The sequence below is a fragment of the Vicugna pacos genome, chromosome 16 (assembly GCF_048564905.1).
Source record: "Vicugna pacos chromosome 16, VicPac4, whole genome shotgun sequence".
Lineage (NCBI taxonomy): Eukaryota > Metazoa > Chordata > Mammalia > Artiodactyla > Camelidae > Vicugna > Vicugna pacos.
The window spans coordinates 47,536,507-47,555,566 of NC_133002.1; the positions used below are offsets into that span (position 1 = coordinate 47,536,507).

General features: G+C 46.3%; 1 protein-coding gene across 7 annotated transcripts in view; it reads left to right on the forward strand.

The window, feature by feature from the left end:
- Positions 1–16,677, forward strand: part of STAT3 (signal transducer and activator of transcription 3) — a 58,111-nt gene extending 41,434 nt beyond the window's left edge. For 2 of the 7 annotated variants that reach the window (XM_031685535.2, XM_006199238.4), the window contains exons 9-24: positions 207–365; positions 522–614; positions 1,509–1,568; positions 5,054–5,083; positions 5,185–5,278; positions 5,381–5,428; positions 7,311–7,394; positions 8,227–8,325; positions 8,451–8,586; positions 9,319–9,371; positions 9,602–9,696; positions 9,813–9,952; positions 10,402–10,614; positions 13,594–13,636; positions 13,973–14,035; positions 14,643–16,677. In XM_031685535.2, coding sequence (XP_031541395.1) covers positions 207–365; positions 522–614; positions 1,509–1,568; positions 5,054–5,083; positions 5,185–5,278; positions 5,381–5,428; positions 7,311–7,394; positions 8,227–8,325; positions 8,451–8,586; positions 9,319–9,371; positions 9,602–9,696; positions 9,813–9,952; positions 10,402–10,614; positions 13,594–13,636; positions 13,973–13,997 — 1,372 coding nt within the window. In that variant the 3' untranslated portion in view covers positions 13,998–14,035; positions 14,643–16,677. Of the gene's footprint in view, positions 1–206; positions 366–521; positions 615–1,508; positions 1,569–5,053; positions 5,084–5,184; positions 5,279–5,380; positions 5,429–7,310; positions 7,395–8,226; positions 8,326–8,450; positions 8,587–9,318; positions 9,372–9,601; positions 9,697–9,812; positions 9,953–10,401; positions 10,615–13,593; positions 13,637–13,922; positions 14,036–14,642 lie in introns of all 7 variants that reach the window. The other 5 variants (XM_031685533.2, XM_006199237.4, XM_006199235.4 and 2 more) reach the window with 3 other exon arrangements.
- The last annotated feature ends 2,383 nt before the right edge of the window (positions 16,678–19,060 follow it).

A 19,060-nucleotide genomic window follows, 5' to 3' on the forward strand; every position in this document is an offset into this window, starting at 1 on the left:
CCTTTTCTTACCTAATGCCACTAAGCTGTGCATTTAGAAGAGGTAAATTTTATGCTATGTATATTTTCCCACAATTAAAAAAAATTGCCCTTTTCTTACGTGAGGGGACTGCATCGACGCGTTTATATCTGTATTCCCTTCCCTTTCTCTAATTCACTTGCATACACTCACGTAGGTAACTGGAAACTTCCTTATTTTATTGGCAGGATAACCTCATTAGCAGAATCTCAACTTCAGACCCGCCAACAAATTAAGAAACTGGAGGAGCTGCAGCAGAAAGTTAGCTACAAAGGAGACCCTATTGTACAGCACCGGCCAATGCTGGAGGAGAGAATTGTGGAGCTGTTTAGAAACTTAATGAAAAGGTAACTTAGAGTTCTGGTCCCTTTCCTTCATCATCCTCGCCCCCAACTCCCCCACAAATGTCCTTAAACAAGAGATTGGCTGACTTCAGAGAAACAGAACAGGGACCGGCCCCCTCGCACAGTGAGTGAATCGCTGCTCTCCTCTTTCTCTTCCAGCGCCTTTGTGGTGGAGCGACAGCCCTGCATGCCTATGCATCCCGACCGGCCGTTAGTCATCAAGACCGGGGTCCAGTTCACAACTAAAGTCAGGTGGGCCAGGGCGCCTCTGCTTCTGGCAAAGAATTCCGTATACTGAGGGATGCTCTCAGGGTGGGGGGAGAGGTGGTGGCCAGGGTTGTTCTTTATAGGCATTGCAGGCAGTGCCATGATAGCCATGGAATTTGTTGGCATATTGACTTGCTCTTTGATTCTCCTGTCAAATGCTAAAGAATGGTCATCTTTTGGGGGTTACCTGGGCAGATTCCTATGATTAAGGCCCACTGTATTCTGAAGATTCCAGGCCTCAAGTCTTAGGCCATAGCGTCTACCGTCTGCCCTGCAAAATGGGCAAAGTGATGCTGGTTATTTTCTGTTATTTGAGGCTACTTTTCCTTGAGGATTGTAAGGGAAAGAGTAAAGCCTAGTGATAATAGAAGCTAAGAAGCCACAGGGCAGGTGGGTGGGGTCCCTGCAGGTGGAGCGTTACTTTCACATTCAGGTCAGAATAGGTAGGCTGGGGTTTGCCCTTCTGCAGTGAAATTTCCCTCTTCAGAAAGGTAGAATGTTGTTGGGTTTCAGATTTAATAGAAAGAACACCAGCTGCAGAGTATGTATTCCTGTAATATTCTTCATGAAATGGCTTTTACTACCCTTTTGTGAATTTCTCACAACTTTGTCCAAATTGTTAGTCCTTAGGCAGTTTTTCAGTCCCTTTTGGCCTGAAGGAGGGATACACATCTTGAGATCAAAAACAGCACGGGCAGGAGGATGAATTTGGGGCTGTGACTTACTCACTTCTTTAGAATCGAAGAGTTATGAATTTTATTTATACTACTTCACCTAGAGTTGCTGGTGGTGGGCGGGCTACTGTCTTTTTTTTTTTTTTTAACTGGATTTTTGTTTCCTTGGCTCTGAAACTTTCCCTTTTTGTTTTTTTGGGAAAAGGTTGCTGGTCAAATTCCCCGAGTTAAATTATCAGCTTAAAATTAAAGTGTGCATTGACAAGTAAGTACTCCTTATCTTAGCTCTTCTTTCTTTTTTTTCAAATGAGGAGTAGAGAAATGAGAACTTGACAGATACCATGTGAACTTAGAGACTTTATTTTCATTTAAAGGAAAGTTTTCAAAACCATGCAGTGTGTTGTCACTTATGTGCCTGAACAAAACCACAAGGCTGGCGGTACAGATTAGAGTTGCAGTTGCTGTTGTGACCTCGGGTCCCTATTTTTCTTTACTTCGTTTTTTACTTATAAATGTAATTTATGCATATTATATAAAACTGAGACCATATAAGAAAATTGATTTGTTTGTTGTTGTTCCACACTTCACCACGTAATGGAATACTTTTCAAAATTTGCAAATACCTTTAAAAAGTTGAAATGCATTTACCCTTCGAAGAGATTAGTACAGAGAAAATGTAGGTGATATAATTATTTATCTAGAAATTTCATGAGAATGAACTGGAAGATAGTTATTAATGAAATAAGCTACTTAAGAAAGGTAGTACTTTTAATAAAGAAATAAGCAAAAGTTAATAACTTTAACCGTAAATTAGCATCAACCAGTTAGACATTATAGTAGAAAAATGATTTCACAATAAGTAACAAAAATAAAAAAAAATATTGTGATAAACTTAACAGAAATGTTTAAGACCTATCTGAAGAAAACTATGAAATTTTAGTGAGGAAATGATACTTTAAAAAGTAAGGTGATAAGTCATACTTTTGGACTAATACTTTAAATTTTATTATAAAGACGTTGATTCTTCCCAGTTAACACAGCACCAACCTAAATGTGAATAGGATTTTTTAAGCAAACTCTTGACTTGCTTTTCAAGTTATATCTTAGATGAAAAAAATAAGCAAAGATAGTTTTAAAAAAGGATTTATTAATTTTTAATTGTGGTAAACATAAACTTTACCATCTTAACCATATTAAATCTTGCCCAGAATAATTCTTTAATATCATCAAATGGCTGGTTACTGTTCAGATTTTCCTGCTTGCCTCATATTTTTTGCCAGTTGGCTTCTTTTCTTTTTTCCTTTTTTATTGACATGTAGTTGACATATTACCATTTGAAAGTCTACACAGGTCAGCAGTGTAGAGCTTATTCACACTGTTGTGCAACAGATTTCCAAAACTTTTTCATCTTGCAAAACTGAAACCCTTTATCCTTTGAACAACTGATCCCCATTTCCCTCTCCCTCCAGCCCCTGGCAACCACCATTCTACTTTCCAAAAAATTTTTTTTAATAAATAAAAATTATGGAGGGTGGTGCCGGAAGCTGCCTTGCCAGATATTAAAATGTACCACAGGTTTCAGTTGCTAAATGAGCATGTTACCAGGACAGGGATAAACTGATCACTGAAGTAAAATCTGAAGTCCAGAAATAGACCTCAAGTTTATATCAGGAATTAACATATGTTTAAAATGATATCTTTAATCAGTGAGGAAAGGATGGATTATTCAGTAAGTGGTCTTGGGGCAACTTGGTTTTGGGGGGATTTGAGTGAGGAATTAGAGTTTTACTTTTTCCTGTCCATCAGAATAAATTCAGATGTATTTACATCTTTAAAACAAGAGTGTCTTAAAAGCGTAGGTGAACATAAGATGTAGTGGTGGTAAAATGGAGAAAATGGTACAACCACTTTGGAAAACAATTTGGCAGTTTCCTAAAAAGTTAAACATGCACTTACCCTGTGACCCAACCATTCCACTCCCAGGCGTTCATCCAAGAGAAATGAAAGCATATAACCACACAAAGGGTTGTACAGGAATCTTGGTTAGTAGATGAATGTCCATGAACAGGTGACTGAATAAATAGTTTATCGTATATCCATGCAATGGAATATTACCAACAAAAAGAATGAACTATTGATAAATTTCAAAATAATTAGGCTGAGTGAGAGAAGCCAGACCAAGAAGAAAGAGCACATACTTTATGCTTCCATTTATAAAAAATTCTAGAATTGCAAATGAGTCTCGAGTGACTGAAAGCAGATCACTGATTGCCTGGGGACAGAGGTGGGTGATGTGTGGGGGTGGGGAATGGATTACAAAAGGGTGTGGGGAAACTTGGGAGTGATAGGTATGTTCATCATCTTGGCTGATAATTTCACAGGTGTGTATAGTATAGATACATATATCAAGCCTCATCAAATTGTATCTTTTAAATAGTGCAGCTTATTGTTTGTCAATTATACATCAAAGCTGTAATGCAAAAAAAAGTTTTTTAAAAAAGGATAGGCTATACATGAGGGAGAATTTCCTGATAATGAGGACTATTAAACTCTAAAATGTGATATATGGCAGGGAGGGGATAGCTCAGTAGTAGAGCACATGCTTAGCATGCACAAGGTCCTGGGTTCAAGAATATGAAAATGAATATATGTATATTAGTGTGTAACTGAAGAATTATGCTGTACACCAGAAATTGACACAACATTGTAAACTGACTACACCTCAAAAAAAAACAGACACAAGGTCCTGGGTTCAATCTTAAATAGATAAATAAGCCTAACTTTCCCCCAAGGTGACATATGGAAAGATTAGTGAAGGGTTTAAAAACTGATCCACTTTAATCTGTAAACTCCCATGGAATGCACTGTTTAATAAATATTGGCTGTTATTAATTTTAAAAGCATAAGTAAATATATAGCAATGGAGAAGAACTTTTTAAACAGTACTAAAATAAGTTTAGGAAGAAAGGAAAACACTGAGAAATGTGACTGTATAAACAAAATACTCAAAAACATAGTTAAGAAACAATGAACAATTGTCTGGGAAGAATATTTCCAGCTATATCAATGGGATACTCTGAGTTGCAGGTAACAGTAAGACTCTATAGGGAACCCAGGATGGCCTAAATAATAAGGGAATTTGCATCCCAGTATAACTGGAAATGCAAAGTTAGGGCAAGTTCCTGACAGTGAGATCAGTGACTCATCGATGTCATCAGGGAGCCAGAATTTTCATCTCTCTTGTCTGTCACCATAAATATCACTGGCATTCTAAGGTTTCCTTCCAGGTTGCAACATGGTTGCTTGTCGTAGTTAAGGCTACATGCCTCCTTGCTCGTGTGCAGCTGAAGCTATGGAACGTAAATCCAGCCTGGGATAGAATTCCTTCATGGTCTGATTTAGACAGTATGGTCCTATCCTCACCCCTGGACCACTGCACTGGGGGCCTGCTATGTTCTGGTGGACTTGACCATCAGCACCCCCTGGAGGTAGGGATGGGAAGGATCGCTCAACAGAGCCAAGGTTCTGATAGGGAAGGAGGAGGAGATGTTGGGTAGGCAGCCGGCTGTGTCTACTGCTTCAACATGTATGGGGTTGTCACTTTTCGCATATAAAATGTAATTGAGTTGTTTACAGAAATCTCCAGGAAAACAGCAGTTGTTCCATCAGAGTAAATTACAGGTGTTCAAAGTAAACTTTTAGAAGAAACACCAGGCCTATTTTATTAACACCAGTCTGTGTTCTTAACAGGGACTCCGGGGACGTTGCGGCTCTCAGAGGGTGAGTTCAGCCTGCAGGCCTCCTCCTGTTCTGGTTCATCTAACTTTGTACCCTGGCCACTCAGTCACTTACGTGGTTGGTGTTTTTCTCTTATGATTCAGATCCCGGAAATTTAACATTCTGGGCACAAACACCAAAGTGATGAACATGGAAGAGTCCAACAACGGTAGCCTCTCTGCAGAGTTCAAGCACTTGGTACGCACGCCTGCCCGGACGCCCCTTCTCCCAGGGCCTCTGGCCTGGGGCATGGCTGGGGAGAGCCTCACGTGACAGGGGTGCTCTTTGTTTTTCTTACAGACCCTGAGAGAGCAGAGATGTGGTAACGGGGGCCGAGCCAATTGCGATGTAAGTTTTGTTGGGGCGGAAAGCCAAATAGGAGGGTTTTCTCTGAGGGAGAGAGAAAAAGAGCCTTCTTGTCGCCTGAAGTAGAGACACACCCCTCAGAAGTGACAGGTGCCTTGGAGTTCTCTGGCTCAGAGCTTTTCCTTGATAGTCCTGGGAGTTAGATCATCATTAAGGAGTGGAAAGTCCCTTGCCCACACCCATTTAGTAGAAAAGAAGCCTTCCACCTTGCCTGGGGCTTTCCAAATTCCCCTTCCAACTTCTGCAGGCTGACACAGCCTGGCTCTGCTTTTGGTGACCCACTTTTGTCACTGAGGTGGGATCGGTTTCAACAAATCTGAGTTAAACATTTTACAAAAAGAAAAAAAAACCTCTCGTGCTTTATCCCCCTTATATCTTCTTGACCTCCCAGTTGATTCAGATTATTGGATCCTTAGTATCAAGAATCAACTTAAAAAAAAAAGTAAATGTGATCAAAAAACTAGTTTTAAATCTTTTTTATAAAATTATATCACCCTGTTGTTTTTCTGATATATATCCCCTGAGCCATTCTTACCCTCTGGCAGGCCTTTAAAAAAAAAAAAAAAGAATTGAATTTATAATACTTGACAGCAGTTAAAGAGTGAGGTGGTCTATGCCACGGTGGCAAAATGTATGTGGCATATTTATTTAGGAAAAAACAAGATGCAAAATGATTTGAGTAGTATAATTAGTATATTTGTTTTAAAAAATACATTCACTGTTTTTTGTGTATTCATGTATGCATTACAAAATTCTAGAGGAATATATACAAAACAGGGCTTCAGTATTTGCACTGCTGTTACTACAAGGCTACTCTATACCACCTCTGTAATATTTGCATTTTAAACTGGACACGTATTATTTTTGTAATTTGAAAAAGAGGCTTTTAAAAATGAACTGGAGTTTAATTTCCAAGAATTCATTGGCAATTCTTATTCAGAATAATGTTGCCATATTGCCGGTGGGAGTATAAATTGTTACAGTCACTTTGGAAAGCAATTTGGCATTCTAAAAATGAACAAACCCTATAAACCAGCAGTGCCACTCCCAGGATTTAACAAGAGAGAAGTTTTTGCACATATTTGCACCAGGAGACATGTACACAATGTCACAGCAGGCTAACTCTAAACCCTAATTACAGCCCAAATAAGCACTAGAGTAGATAACTGATTTGTGATGTAGTCAGACAGTGGAACACAATACAGCTGTGAAAATGGATAAATCACAGGTGCACACAACCATGGGGATGTGACAAGTGAATCACAAGAGACACAGGGTGTGACCCCATATGTGTAAGATGCACAAACACTGCAAACTCAATAACATACCTTTTGTTTAGAGATGTCAGTGTGGTAAATCTGTAAAGAAGAGCTAGGGGATGATAAACTCAAAAGACAAATAGCGGTGACTTCTGAGGGAGGAGGCACAGGGATGGATGGGGTTGGGAAGGGCTCCCAGGGAACCTCAGGGGTAGCGGCCTTTCCTTTAAACTGGGTGGTAGGCACGCAGCTGTGCATTGTTTTGTCATTCTTTGTGCCTTACCCATTTTATAATCCTGTTGGAAAGGTTATTTATCTTACATATTGTGCTTATACTAGATAATATATATTTATAACATATACATATATTTTAAATTCATATTTATTATGATATAATAAATCATGTCATCATCATATGTATTATCTTCATAGTGTCAGCATAAAGCCAGTAAGAGATCAGGTGGAGGAACATAGCAATGGGGAGTCCGTGGGCTCCACGTGTGTCCGTGGCCACCTGGTGGGTTACCCTTCTGGTTGGCGTAGCTGTGATTGTTAGTACTGACTGCCATTCTCTCTGAGGACTCGTGTCCTTCTCATTATTCTAGGCCTCCCTGATTGTGACCGAGGAGCTGCACCTGATCACCTTTGAGACTGAGGTGTATCACCAAGGCCTCAAGATTGACCTCGAGGTGAGTTCTACAGCAGAACTGGGTCGGGCTGCATGCAGGGGTGATTCAGGACAAAACTTCTAGTTGGGGTTTTTACTCCAGAAGGTGGAATAATGACTCTTTGCTAAGCATTGTGTTTATTTTTGCTAATTTTTTCTCCAAAATATCCTTAGTATCCCTTCTGAGAGTAAAATCATGCTTGAGTGCTTAGAAGATACATGTCTATTCAGCTTTCAGCAAACTTGATATAAAAATTTATATTTAGAAATTGATTATAGTTGACTTTGTGGGGGTGGGGTGGGTATCACTCAGTGGTAGAGTACATGCTGAGTTTGCACAAGGCCCTGGGGTCAATCCCTAGTACCTCCATCCAAAAAAAAAAAAAAGAACTCAGAAGTTTAGGAAGTTTGGGCAAAATAGTATTTCAACAGCCTGTGTTTGCCGTATACAGGCAATCATGGCATTTACATGCTCATAGCAAGAATCCTAGTCTTTGATTCCTGGGGCCTCTCTGTCTAATGAACGGATACAGCTCCGATTCATGGCGAGTGCCTTCCAGGTTTTATGAACGGGGAGTCCGTGGGACGTGAGTCACAGTCCGGGGGGCTGTGAGCAAGTCAGCTTTACAGGTTCCTGGTTCTGTTCAGACAGCACCCGAGTCACGTGGCCCAAGTTTGGCCAAGTTTCCGCTTCGGGTGTTGAGCTGACTCAGTCCCACTCCTCCCTGAGAGTTGGCAGCAGGTGTGGTTTACCGCCTGTCCTTTTATTCCAAACCCTGCGAGAAACGGGTGAAGAGAGCTTTGAAGCCACGAGGGCCCTCTGCCTCCCCGCTCACTCCCCGCTCACTCCGCAGACCCACTCCCTGCCAGTTGTGGTGATCTCCAACATCTGTCAGATGCCCAACGCCTGGGCGTCCATCCTGTGGTATAACATGCTGACCAACAACCCCAAGGTGAGTCCCCAAGGAGCCCCGCGTCCCCCTGAGACTTCTTGGCTCCCAGAGGTTGTCACAGTACTAAGCGTAGCTCATTCCAGCACCGCCCTCACATCTAAATGCAAACGTGTCGTTTCCACTAGAACGTGAACTTTTTCACCAAGCCCCCGATTGGAACGTGGGATCAAGTGGCCGAGGTGCTGAGCTGGCAGTTCTCCTCCACCACCAAGCGAGGGCTGAGCATCGAGCAGTTGACGACGCTGGCTGAGAAGCTCTTAGGTCAGCACTTCACCTCTTACCCTCCCGCCCTCCTCAGAAAAGGAATCTGGCCTATGGGGCTGTTCCTGAAGGGGAGTTTACTGGGCACATTGCTATGCTGGGATGGAAAACTGTGCTCCAGGACGTCGGGGGGTCAGGGTGCAGAGGAGGTCTCTGTCACGGTGAGCATTTTTATGAGGTGGAGGGCAGACTGCTTTTCTCTTGGTGGCTGTCTCCCTCATCCTTCTAGAATACTGCTTTGTCCGGCCTTAGGAAAATATGTTAAATGCTTGTTAGAAGGCTTGGCATCCCTTTCTGTTTCTTCAAGAAACTGTAGCCTTGTTTTTAATTTTTCCCCTGGAAAAAAATCTTGGTAGAATATTTCATATGCTACCCCTGCTTTGTCCTATGCTGCCACCAAATGTGACCCTGTAATGCCAGCTGTCAGCTTATTGATATGTGCTGCTCGTCCCTGGACCATCACACAAGGGCAGGGAGGGCAACAGGCACCTGATACATTATCCACCACCTCTGCTGGGTTCAACAACAACTGGGGAGGGTATCAAATGATGGGGTTGGGGGGGCGTGCACACACACATATGCACACAACAGTGGCAACATCGAAATACATGAAAACTAATGTTTTCATGGCCCATCTTGGGACAAATGTGTACAAGTGTGTTCTGTTTTAAGAAATAAGCTCTTGACTCAAAGCTGAAACTTATACTACTTTATTATTTTTTTTCCCTTCAGGACCTGGTGTGAACTATTCAGGGTGTCAGATCACATGGGCTAAATTTTGCAAAGTAAGTGAACTCTGTGTGGCTGCCTCTTGGGAGAGGGAGGGGCAGAGGGGCTCACCTGCAAGGTTGTCAGGGAGGGCGCTGGGCCTGAAGGCCCTAGACTCTTGGTCCAGTGGCCAGTAGGACCTGCCTGAGGGTTGAGTGGACCAGAGGATTTGGGTGGCACCTCATCCCTAGAAGGGAAAAGCCTAGGGTGGCGGTAGACGTGTCTTTCCCCTTATTCCTTTCTCCAGGAAAACATGGCTGGCAAGGGCTTCTCCTTCTGGGTCTGGCTGGACAATATCATTGACCTTGTGAAAAAGTACATCCTGGCCCTTTGGAACGAAGGGTAGGTAGAAACTCGTGTCTGGCTGAGTACACAGGTGTGACAAGTCACCTGCTCTCCCAGCAGGCTGATGGCAGGGAAACCTCAGCCCAAACCTTGTTGCTTCTCTTTGGCTCCAGGTACATAATGGGCTTTATCAGTAAGGAGAGGGAGCGGGCCATCTTGAGCACTAAGCCCCCAGGCACCTTCCTGCTGAGATTCAGTGAAAGCAGCAAAGAAGGAGGAGTCACCTTCACTTGGGTGGAGAAGGACATCAGTGGTAAGCTCTTGCCCACCCCACCTGGTGGCGATTGTGGCCGCCCTGGCTGCTGCTAGTTTCAGGCACCTACTGCCCCCGCGTGGGCAGAGATGGCCTCACACCCCCCTGCCTCAGACTCATTTGGGTGACTAAATTCTTCCAGCTGGAGGATTGGTTTGCCAGTTTTGTTTTGCTTGCTCCAGGGGCTAATTTGCCTAGAAATTTGCAATGAAAATTTCATTCTTCATCTCTTTTTTTTTACCTACACTGTTAATATTTTATATCAGTAATTATTCAAGTGTGTTACCTGTGGCCCAACTGGGTAGCCTCTCCTGAAGCCAGCTGAACATTTCCACATTGCAGGAGATTCAGGGTCTCGAGTGCCAGGTTGGCATGAGGGAAAATAGATCAGGTGTTTTTCTCCGAGATCACCCAGTCTTGCCTTCCCATATTCCCATATCCCATGACAGGTAAGACCCAGATCCAGTCAGTGGAACCATATACCAAGCAGCAGCTGAACAACATGTCGTTTGCTGAAATCATCATGGGCTATAAGATCATGGATGCTACCAATATCCTCGTGTCTCCGCTGGTCTATCTCTATCCTGACATTCCAAAGGAGGAGGCGTTCGGGAAGTACTGTCGGCCAGAGAGCCAGGAGCATCCCGAAGCTGACCCAGGTAGTTGTTGATTTTCCATGACAGGTGTTTAATTCTGAGGGAAACTGGGAAATTGTAGAATCCTCAGAGGACAGATAGGTAAATGCCTGAAGAACCTGGTGACCTTTATTCCTCTTTCTAGGAAAGAACTTGGTAGCGAGTGCTTTAGGGGCTGGCTGATGGGGCTAGAGAGAGGAGAGGAACCAGTCACCACTCTCTGCTGCACAGGGAGCATCAGTCTGAAGAGGGAAATGGCACACACACTCCGAGACATACCTAAAACTCGGCAGAGAGAAAGCGAGGACAGAGCTCTTTAGTAACAGGATGCCCAGCCAGCACAGCGCTTCTTACATAACAGATGCTGGAAGGTTTGCAACTCAGACTTGAGTCTGGCGTGTTTCCTTTTCCCCATCACTGAACAGTGTGAGCAGCGTCAAGTGGGATGAAGAAAGGCTTTGTGGAGGAAATGAGTGTTAGCAGCGCTGGAACGTGGTTTAAGAGCAGAGTCTCAGGAAAGCGGTGATTGCAGGGGAAGACGGGAACTGGTGGGAGGAGGGTGGAATTGGTATTTAGAATGTGCCGCTATTGAAAATAAGGTTTTTTTTTAATGTGCAAGAGCACGTGCGTTTATGTGGGTTATGCATAAACTTTTCCACACTAAACCCGTGATCTCTGGTGCCATCACCAGGGTGGAGGACAGAGCCCCCTGGTCTGTTCCCATCGGTGTCTGAGGCTCGGACTCTGTGGGTTCTTATCTGGATTCTGACAAGGAGACTGATTTGCCATTCTTAGTTTTTACTTACGTTTTCTTAATCATAGAGTCAGCGGTGGTTTAAAGTGATCCTTTGAGGTTGGCTTCCCTGCCCCAGTTGCTTTTGAAAAAACTTTTTGTGCAAAGAGTTCACACACACAAACCCACCAGCTGCCCTCCCACTTTTACATAGGAATTCCCTGTGAGGAACTTGTTAGAGTGAAAAGAATGAGACTTGGAAGAGGGACTCCGGAGCTAGTTGACAACTGGCTTTCCTTTTGCCTTTGCTCAGGGCTGTCTTGGTCACGCTCTAGGAGCACAAAACTCTCACTTCCTGCCTGCCGCTTATCTCTCTTTCCATGTTGTGCTTCAGTTGGGAGATCTGTTTATCAGCCCCCATCACACTGCCCTGTTCCTTCTGCAGAGGACATTTAGGTCCTCTGACTAATTTTTGCTTCTAAGATCCAAGTCCCCAGCCTCTCCTGTGCGGCCAGGAGGCAAGGCCCTTTCCTGCCGGGAGACTCCAGTGCTTCCTCAGGGGCAAGACTCCAGTCACCAGAAAGGAACTAATTACTTAAGTGCTTTGCCTGCCTCCTGGGGAGGCGAGTGAGTGTGCACTGAGGACCTGAGTGTGCCCCTGGCCATGGGGTCCGGGGTGTGTGGAGTCCTCTGGAGTTGTAAGCGTCTGACCGCTTCCTCTCTGTTTCCATCATGAAGGTATCACTGTCTCTCAGAGATAAACTAAACTATCTTTCCAGGACTCTTCCTTCCTCCTTACTTAGAAGCTCACCCAGTATTTCCTTATGGCCTGAGGGAGAGATTCCTCCATAGAAATGACAAATCCCTTATCTTACAAATTAGGTAAAGTACATTTACAACCTTGTACAGAGCCATAAATCAGCTTTTTGTCGTAGTTCTCCTTTGCTTCTACTGTTGCCATAGCTGAAGCTATTTTTCTCAGCAACATTGATCACCTGGGGAATTAAGTCCTTTTCTGTCTGGGGTGTCAGCTCCCCTCAGGCATTGGGCCCGAATGTATTTATAAGATACCAGAACCCTGCCTTGGTAGCTTCTTTGGATTCTGTACTAAGTTACTCTATTTCTTGGCTAAAAGTAAGCTCAGATGGCAGTCTAAGGGCCCTGGTGCAATGACCTTTCTCCATAAGCCCCAAGCTTAGTATGTGTGTGTGTGTGTGTGTGTATATATATATATATATATATACTTTTTAAAATTGAAATATAGTTATTTACAATGTTGTGTCAATTTCTGTTGTACAGCACAAGGCTTCAGTCATAGCCCCAAGCTTTGTAACTGCTTCTCCTGGCCCACCCAACCCCAGCCATGCCTCTAAAGTGATTTGTTTACCTGAACCCCCCAAATTCCATGCCAGTGTTTCCAGGGCTTTTTGACCTCTTGATATAAGCATTTGGCACTTAAAATCCATTTATTTCCACCTCCACATTTCTAACTAGAGAACAAGAACTATAAATGACAGAGATGGGTCCCTCCCTTTTTGGCCTTCTTCTTATTGTATACAAAGAGAGAAAGCGCCTTGCCTGGATCTCTTAGCTATTGAAGATGTAACGAGACCCAGGCCTCCTGTCTCCCAGACCACCGCTGATTTACGGCACCACAAGACATCTCCCTGTATAGAGAGGCTCTTCCATGTGATAGTGCTGTCCAATGAGGGAGCACTAATACCCTCAGCTCAAAGTGTAATACAGGCAGAGAAGTGCTGATAGGAACGGAAGTTGTAACCCTCAAGTTTGGAACTGCAATAGCCATTTCCATGTTCTCTTAAAGACTCGGTGACTTGGGTATCGGAGCAAGATGCCGGGCCCAGACTGCGTGGACCCGGTCCTGCTCACAGAGAAGTTACCTAAGAGATACCACCAGGCCAGAATACAATCCTCAGTCCATATACAGGCAGTTAAACTTTTTACATGATGTAAGGGAAGAATGAACACCAAGCTGGCGCCCGTCTAGGCTTGGGGGGCGGGGGTGCGAGCAAAGGTCTGCTGAAGAAATTCAGGAAAGCCTTAGGGAAAGAACTGAACTTCAAGCTGCAAGTGCTAGAACATCGAACAGTACACAGTGAAGGAGGCCGCCTGAGGGGAGGTGGAGGTTCCAGACAATCTCTGGTCAAGGATGGAGTGAGTTCCGAGTCAGCCCTGGGGAGGCAGCCAGCTTCCTCCTGCCTGGTACCCAGAGTGGGGCCCCCATCAGTAAGCCCGAGTTTTCTTCTTCCCAGGTGCTGCCCCGTATCTGAAGACCAAGTTTATCTGTGTGACACCGTAAGTGGCTTCCCTTCCCAATTCCGCCTTCATTTCTAATGTCCTCAGTTATCCCTGGGAACAGAACACTGGGTGAGAGTTCTCTTATGAAGGGTTGGAACCCTCTGAGCTATGTTCAGTACTCAAAGTGGCCTCGTGTGTTTAAAAAGCTTGAGCTTTTATTTTTCTGTTGGAGACCAGAGTTTGATGGCTTGTGTGTGTGTGTTTTGTTCTTCTTTTTTTTTTTTCTCCATTGTGTCTTGTCAACCCGGCCCTCTCCCCTCCTGCTGCTCCCCATTTCCTACAGAACGACCTGCAGCAATACCATTGACCTGCCGATGTCCCCCCGCACTTTAGATTCATTGATGCAGTTTGGAAATAATGGTGAAGGTGCTGAGCCCTCAGCAGGAGGGCAGTTTGGTGAGTATCCATCCAGCTGTTGGACCTTGTCCCTGTGGGGGAAGTCAGCCCCCTGGGTGTGATGCTCCCGCATTGGTAGGAGGAGCCCTCAAGCAGCCTTTCCCATAGAAGTGGCAGGCTTGCCCCGTGCAAGTGTATATTTTTTCTAGTAGCCACACTGAAAACAGGTGAGGTTAATTTTAAGAATGTATTTTCTTCAGCCCAATAAATTCAAGAGTAGCATTTTTACGTTAGGAAAAAATAAATGAGGTTCTTTCTGGGTGCTGTCTTTGAACTCTGCTGGGTGTTTTAAGGCAACAGCCCATCTCGGTTGATGGGGGGGAGGGGGTGGCTACCTCTCAGTGGCTCCAGGCGGCTGCACTCAGCAGGGCATCCTTACAGCTTCTTTAAACATGACGAGTTGGGAATGAGTTAAGGTAGGAAGGAGGCTGAGCCCTTCCAGAGGGCAGAGTGAATCTGGGTGATCTGACCCTGTCTTGGCCCCAAGGGGCAGGAGATGGGATGGCAGGGATGGCCTGAGCCTCCATCCCCCAAAGGCCAGGGGTGCGTGCCCGGCCAGCTGGAGGGCTCAGGCGACTGAACTTGCCCTCTCTGTATGTCCTCCCAGAGTCCCTCACATTCGACATGGAGCTGACCTCGGAGTGCGCTACCTCCCCGATGTGAGGAGCCGAGGACTGAAGCCGCAGAGAGAGATGACGAGGCACCTACCTGTGTTCCACCACCCCTTAAACAGCCCAGCCCCAGATCAGCTCAACTCCCAACTTTGTGGTTCCAGATTTTCTTTCTTTTCGTCTCCTACTTCGGCTATCTTTGAGCAATCTGGGCACCTTTTAAAATAGAGAAATGAGTGAATGTGAGGACACACTTTTATCTAAATGCAAATAAGAATGTGCTCTCTGAGACTGTGATCGGGGGTGTGGAAGGGTTGGTGAGAGGGAGGAAGAAGAAACGTTTTGTCTGGTTTTGCCCCCACCCCCTGCCCTCCTTTCTCAGCAGCTTGTTGTCCTTGTCAGAAAAGTGCCTCCTGGTGCCAGCGGCATCCCTCTGCCTATTTCTGTAAGCTAATGCCACGGGCCGCCTCTAGCTACATACTCCTGGCATTGCACTTTTAACCTTGCTAATGTCCAAATAGAAGATAGGACTTTCAAAGCCCCTAAGTTTCTTTTTAAAGTTAAAAACAATTTTTTAAGGGCAAAAAACACTGTATCGGCATAGCCTTTTCTGTATTTAAGAAAACTCAGTTAATAGCCTCTGTGGTGCTTTAGGCATTCAGCTTTCTTCAGGCTGACAATTTATATAAACCCTGACATGAGCTTCAGATCCAACCCTTAAAACACACCTGAAGATGTGGCTTAGCCTTTGGTTTTGAAATAGGAAGTCTGAAAGAGACCCTAAACATCCTAGATTTTTTTTTTATATAAACCAAGTTTTTATTTTCTGCTTTGATGTGTTAGCCTATCAGTAGGTGAGGCTGGGCAGCGGAGCGCCTTACAGCCCATCCTCCCCATCTCCCTGGACTTCGCTCCTGTTTCTGAGCCTTCTGAGCCCGGGTGGTTTCTGTGGGTGCCTTATAAGGGATGGGGGGAGGTGATTCTTCCTTTCCCCAAGTCCACCTGAGCCCCCCTGGTGGCATGGCTCCTTCCAGTGTCTAAAGGTCCCTTGTCCTATTTGCTTTAGGAATCCTGGTCTCGGGACCTCCTGGAATACGAGGAAGAAAGTTACAGGTTGAACATGAATTAGACTCTGGGGCCCTAGTCAAGGGTCTGGTTGAGCTCAGGGAATATGGTTCTTATCCCAGTTTCTTGGTGATTTCCTGCGGCACCTGTAATCACTTCACTTGGTTAACCCAGGGGCAAAGGCTTAATGATAAGCTCCAGGTCTGTCCCTTGGGTGAGGGAGTGTACACCCCAGCCTCCCCCCAACGCTGGTGACTGTCCCCTCCCCACGGGGCCCCGCAATGAGGCAGAACAACTCACATTTAGTGTGCATCGCAGAACCACTTGGTACGCTGCAAGGTGGTTTCTGATATGGGGCTTCCTCAGACCCAGAGGCATGGCTGGATAGGGTGGTCCAAAACCACCTTGTCCCAGTTGACCAGAGAGCTTCTAGGGAATGCTATTCATTACACCTAAATTCGCCAGTTTTTGAAGGGACGACACCTTCTCTCCAAGACAAACGGGTTGATAGGTAGTACAGAGCAATCTCCCTCCAGCAACACTCTCTAAATCATAAGCTTAACTTGAGGGACCTGGGGCGTGAATCTCGGCTTTGCTGGAACAGAAATTGTAAAATCTGTGGCTTTTAGGTAGCTTGTGTATCTGGTTTAAACCCTGATTGTAGCAGAAGCCCCTGAGAGGGGCTGAGACTAGTTCTGGCCCCTCCCTCAAAGAACCCAGTCCTCCTGGACCTGCCCGCTTTCTCCCCCCCAACCCCCCGCCTGACCCCTGCCCAGCCCAGCTGAGGGATTCCCATGGGTAGCCAACCTACCCAATTGGTTTGTGAGATTCTGTCCTGATCACTGCATTCAGATTCCAATGTATACTTACTTAATAGTGTAAAAATTTATATTATTGTGGGTTTTTTTTTTTGTATATTGCTGTATCTACTTTAACTTCCAGAAATAAAAGTTATATAGCAAACTGTCTGATAGTGTGACAGCTCTGTCTCTGGCTGTTCCCTCTTCCCCTGCTTCAGTTCTTAGGGGGCCTCACACACAGGTGGTGCCTGGGTATTGAGAGGAGGTGGTTGCCCCTATTCCCAGGCTGGTGGCCTTAGCCTCTCATGCCCTAGTTGACACAGGCCCACCTCTGGTGCACCCAGCACCCCCATCTTATGTTGGCCACCAGCCTCCAGCTCAGGGGTACCTGGAGGAGCCAGGGGCCTTACTCCTCCCGCTTCCCTCTTCCCGCCTCCCTTCTCCCTCCTCCCTCCCGGGGCCTTTTCAAGCCACCGAGTCCTGTTTGGGGTCAGATAAGCTACCTAAGGGGGGTTGGGGCGCAGACACTCCCACCCCCTAGGCCTCCCCTTTCACAGTTGACTCCATTATCATTTTCTCTTCAGTTCGCTCCGTGGGGACGGTCGTCAACACTTAACCGGCCGAGGCTCCGGGCCCCGGGGCCGTGGGCGGTGATAATTAACCGACCTCGGCGCCCACTCGGCTGGCTCCCCCTCCCCCCCCGCCGAGCACCTTGGAGACGAGCCCGTGCGGGAGATACGCGCCGCCTTCCTCTGCAGAGATGCGGCTGGAGATTAGCGCGCTCAGGGCTCCGGCGCTGCTTCCCCGCCCGCCCACCCCGCCAGCCCCGCGCTGGGCCCCTGCGAGCCCCTCTTCCCTTGCTTTGATCCCTGAAGTAACCTTGTCATCGGTCTTGCTTCCCCATACCCAGGCCTTCAGTGACAGCCCCTGGGCTCTAGGTGCCAGGGGCCAAACGGGGGACCGTCCTTTTCTCAGGCCGACCGTTTGAAAACGCAGTGGCAGTGGGATGGTGCCACCTGCTGGTCTCTGGGGAGAGGCCAGGGGAGGAGGGACTGCTGTGAGGCTCTGGCGGTGCCCACCCCTCTCCAGCAGGGGCAGGGGTATTGAGAATGTCTGGGCCCTGGCCCTCAGCCGCCACCTTCAAGATTGCTTATAGCAGCAGCTGATAAGGAGAGGCAGGGACCAAAGTTCTCCCCACCCCTCAGTAATTCCTGCCCTATCTTTACCTAAGACCTCGACTTCTTTAGTCTTCTGAGAGGCACTGACAGTATTGGGAGGGGGGTGGCACCCTTAAAACCACAGAAAAGGGAGCAGAGTGGCAGCTTCAGGCTACACATTGCAGCACCAGCCAAGCGGGAGGAAAGGAACAAAACGACTCCAGCGGTCCCTGTGACCCAGGAGCCATACGAGCAAATTTATGGAAAAAAAATTTATTCAAAAACACAGTTTACACAGATGTATGGCCTATGTACAGAGTACAAAAGAATCCCTCTTTTCATCCCCACCTTCCTTTAGAGATGTGTCATCCTGGGACTCCCAGTCACTGCCCTGGGCTGCACGCGGCAGCCTCAGAGGGAGGAGTGTGTGAGGTTGGGAGCCAGGCCTCAGACCACAGCCAGTTATGCAACTGTGATGAAGCCTGTTCCAGGTTCCACCTCCCAGCACAGCGGAAGGCAATCAGCTTTTACCCCTCACTCCAGACTCCACAGGCATGCGGCAGGCCCCTGATGCTGCTTCTTGCGGCAGGTTTTTTCCAGGAGGGGAAGGGATCAACCCTGCAAGCCCTGGGCCTTCTGGTCACCACCACGTCCTACTGCAGTCTCTCCCACTCCCCTTCATCTTTCCCATAAGTAAGTAGGAAGTAAGTAAGACAGGTGAGGAAAGAAGGCTGAGGCTGGCCGGAGGGAAGGGGGTAGTGGGTGGAAAGAGTAGGCTTGTGGGCAGTGGCCTCATAGACTTGAAGCCAGAGCCCCCTGGTTGGAGGCCAGGAGGCCTAGAAACACCATCCTCAGAGCAGCTCCAACAGGCCCCAACGAAAATGACCCATTTCTGCTGTTAGGAACATGGCCATGGCCTAGATCAGCTCAGTTCACAAAAAGTCTGAAGTCCATATTCATCAAAGTATAAAATATCTCTCAAAACTGAACCCCAGCCTCCCTCCTGTGAGGAAGAATCAAGAGACAAACACGTATGTTGCTCTGTACAAGAGCAGATGCACACACGCTTGGGAGGTGAAGCTTCTAACTCAGGAGTCACAGTGGAGCTTAGAGACATTCATTATCTGTCTCTTTTCCCTTCTTGAACAATTTCTTCCAAACAGCTGCTGGGCAGACAAAGGCTCTGGCAGGAGTTGGTTTGCCTGCATTGAGTACCTGCAAAGGACAGACCCAGTGGGCTCTTGGAACACCTCTCTCTGAAGAAAGAGGCAGCGGCTGCTGCAGCCACGTGCCTGGGACTGCGAAGGCGAGGCGGGCCCACCTCATACACATATACATGCACGCACACGTGCACAGGGCCGTGTGCTGCCTGCAAAGCCATCAACAGGCACA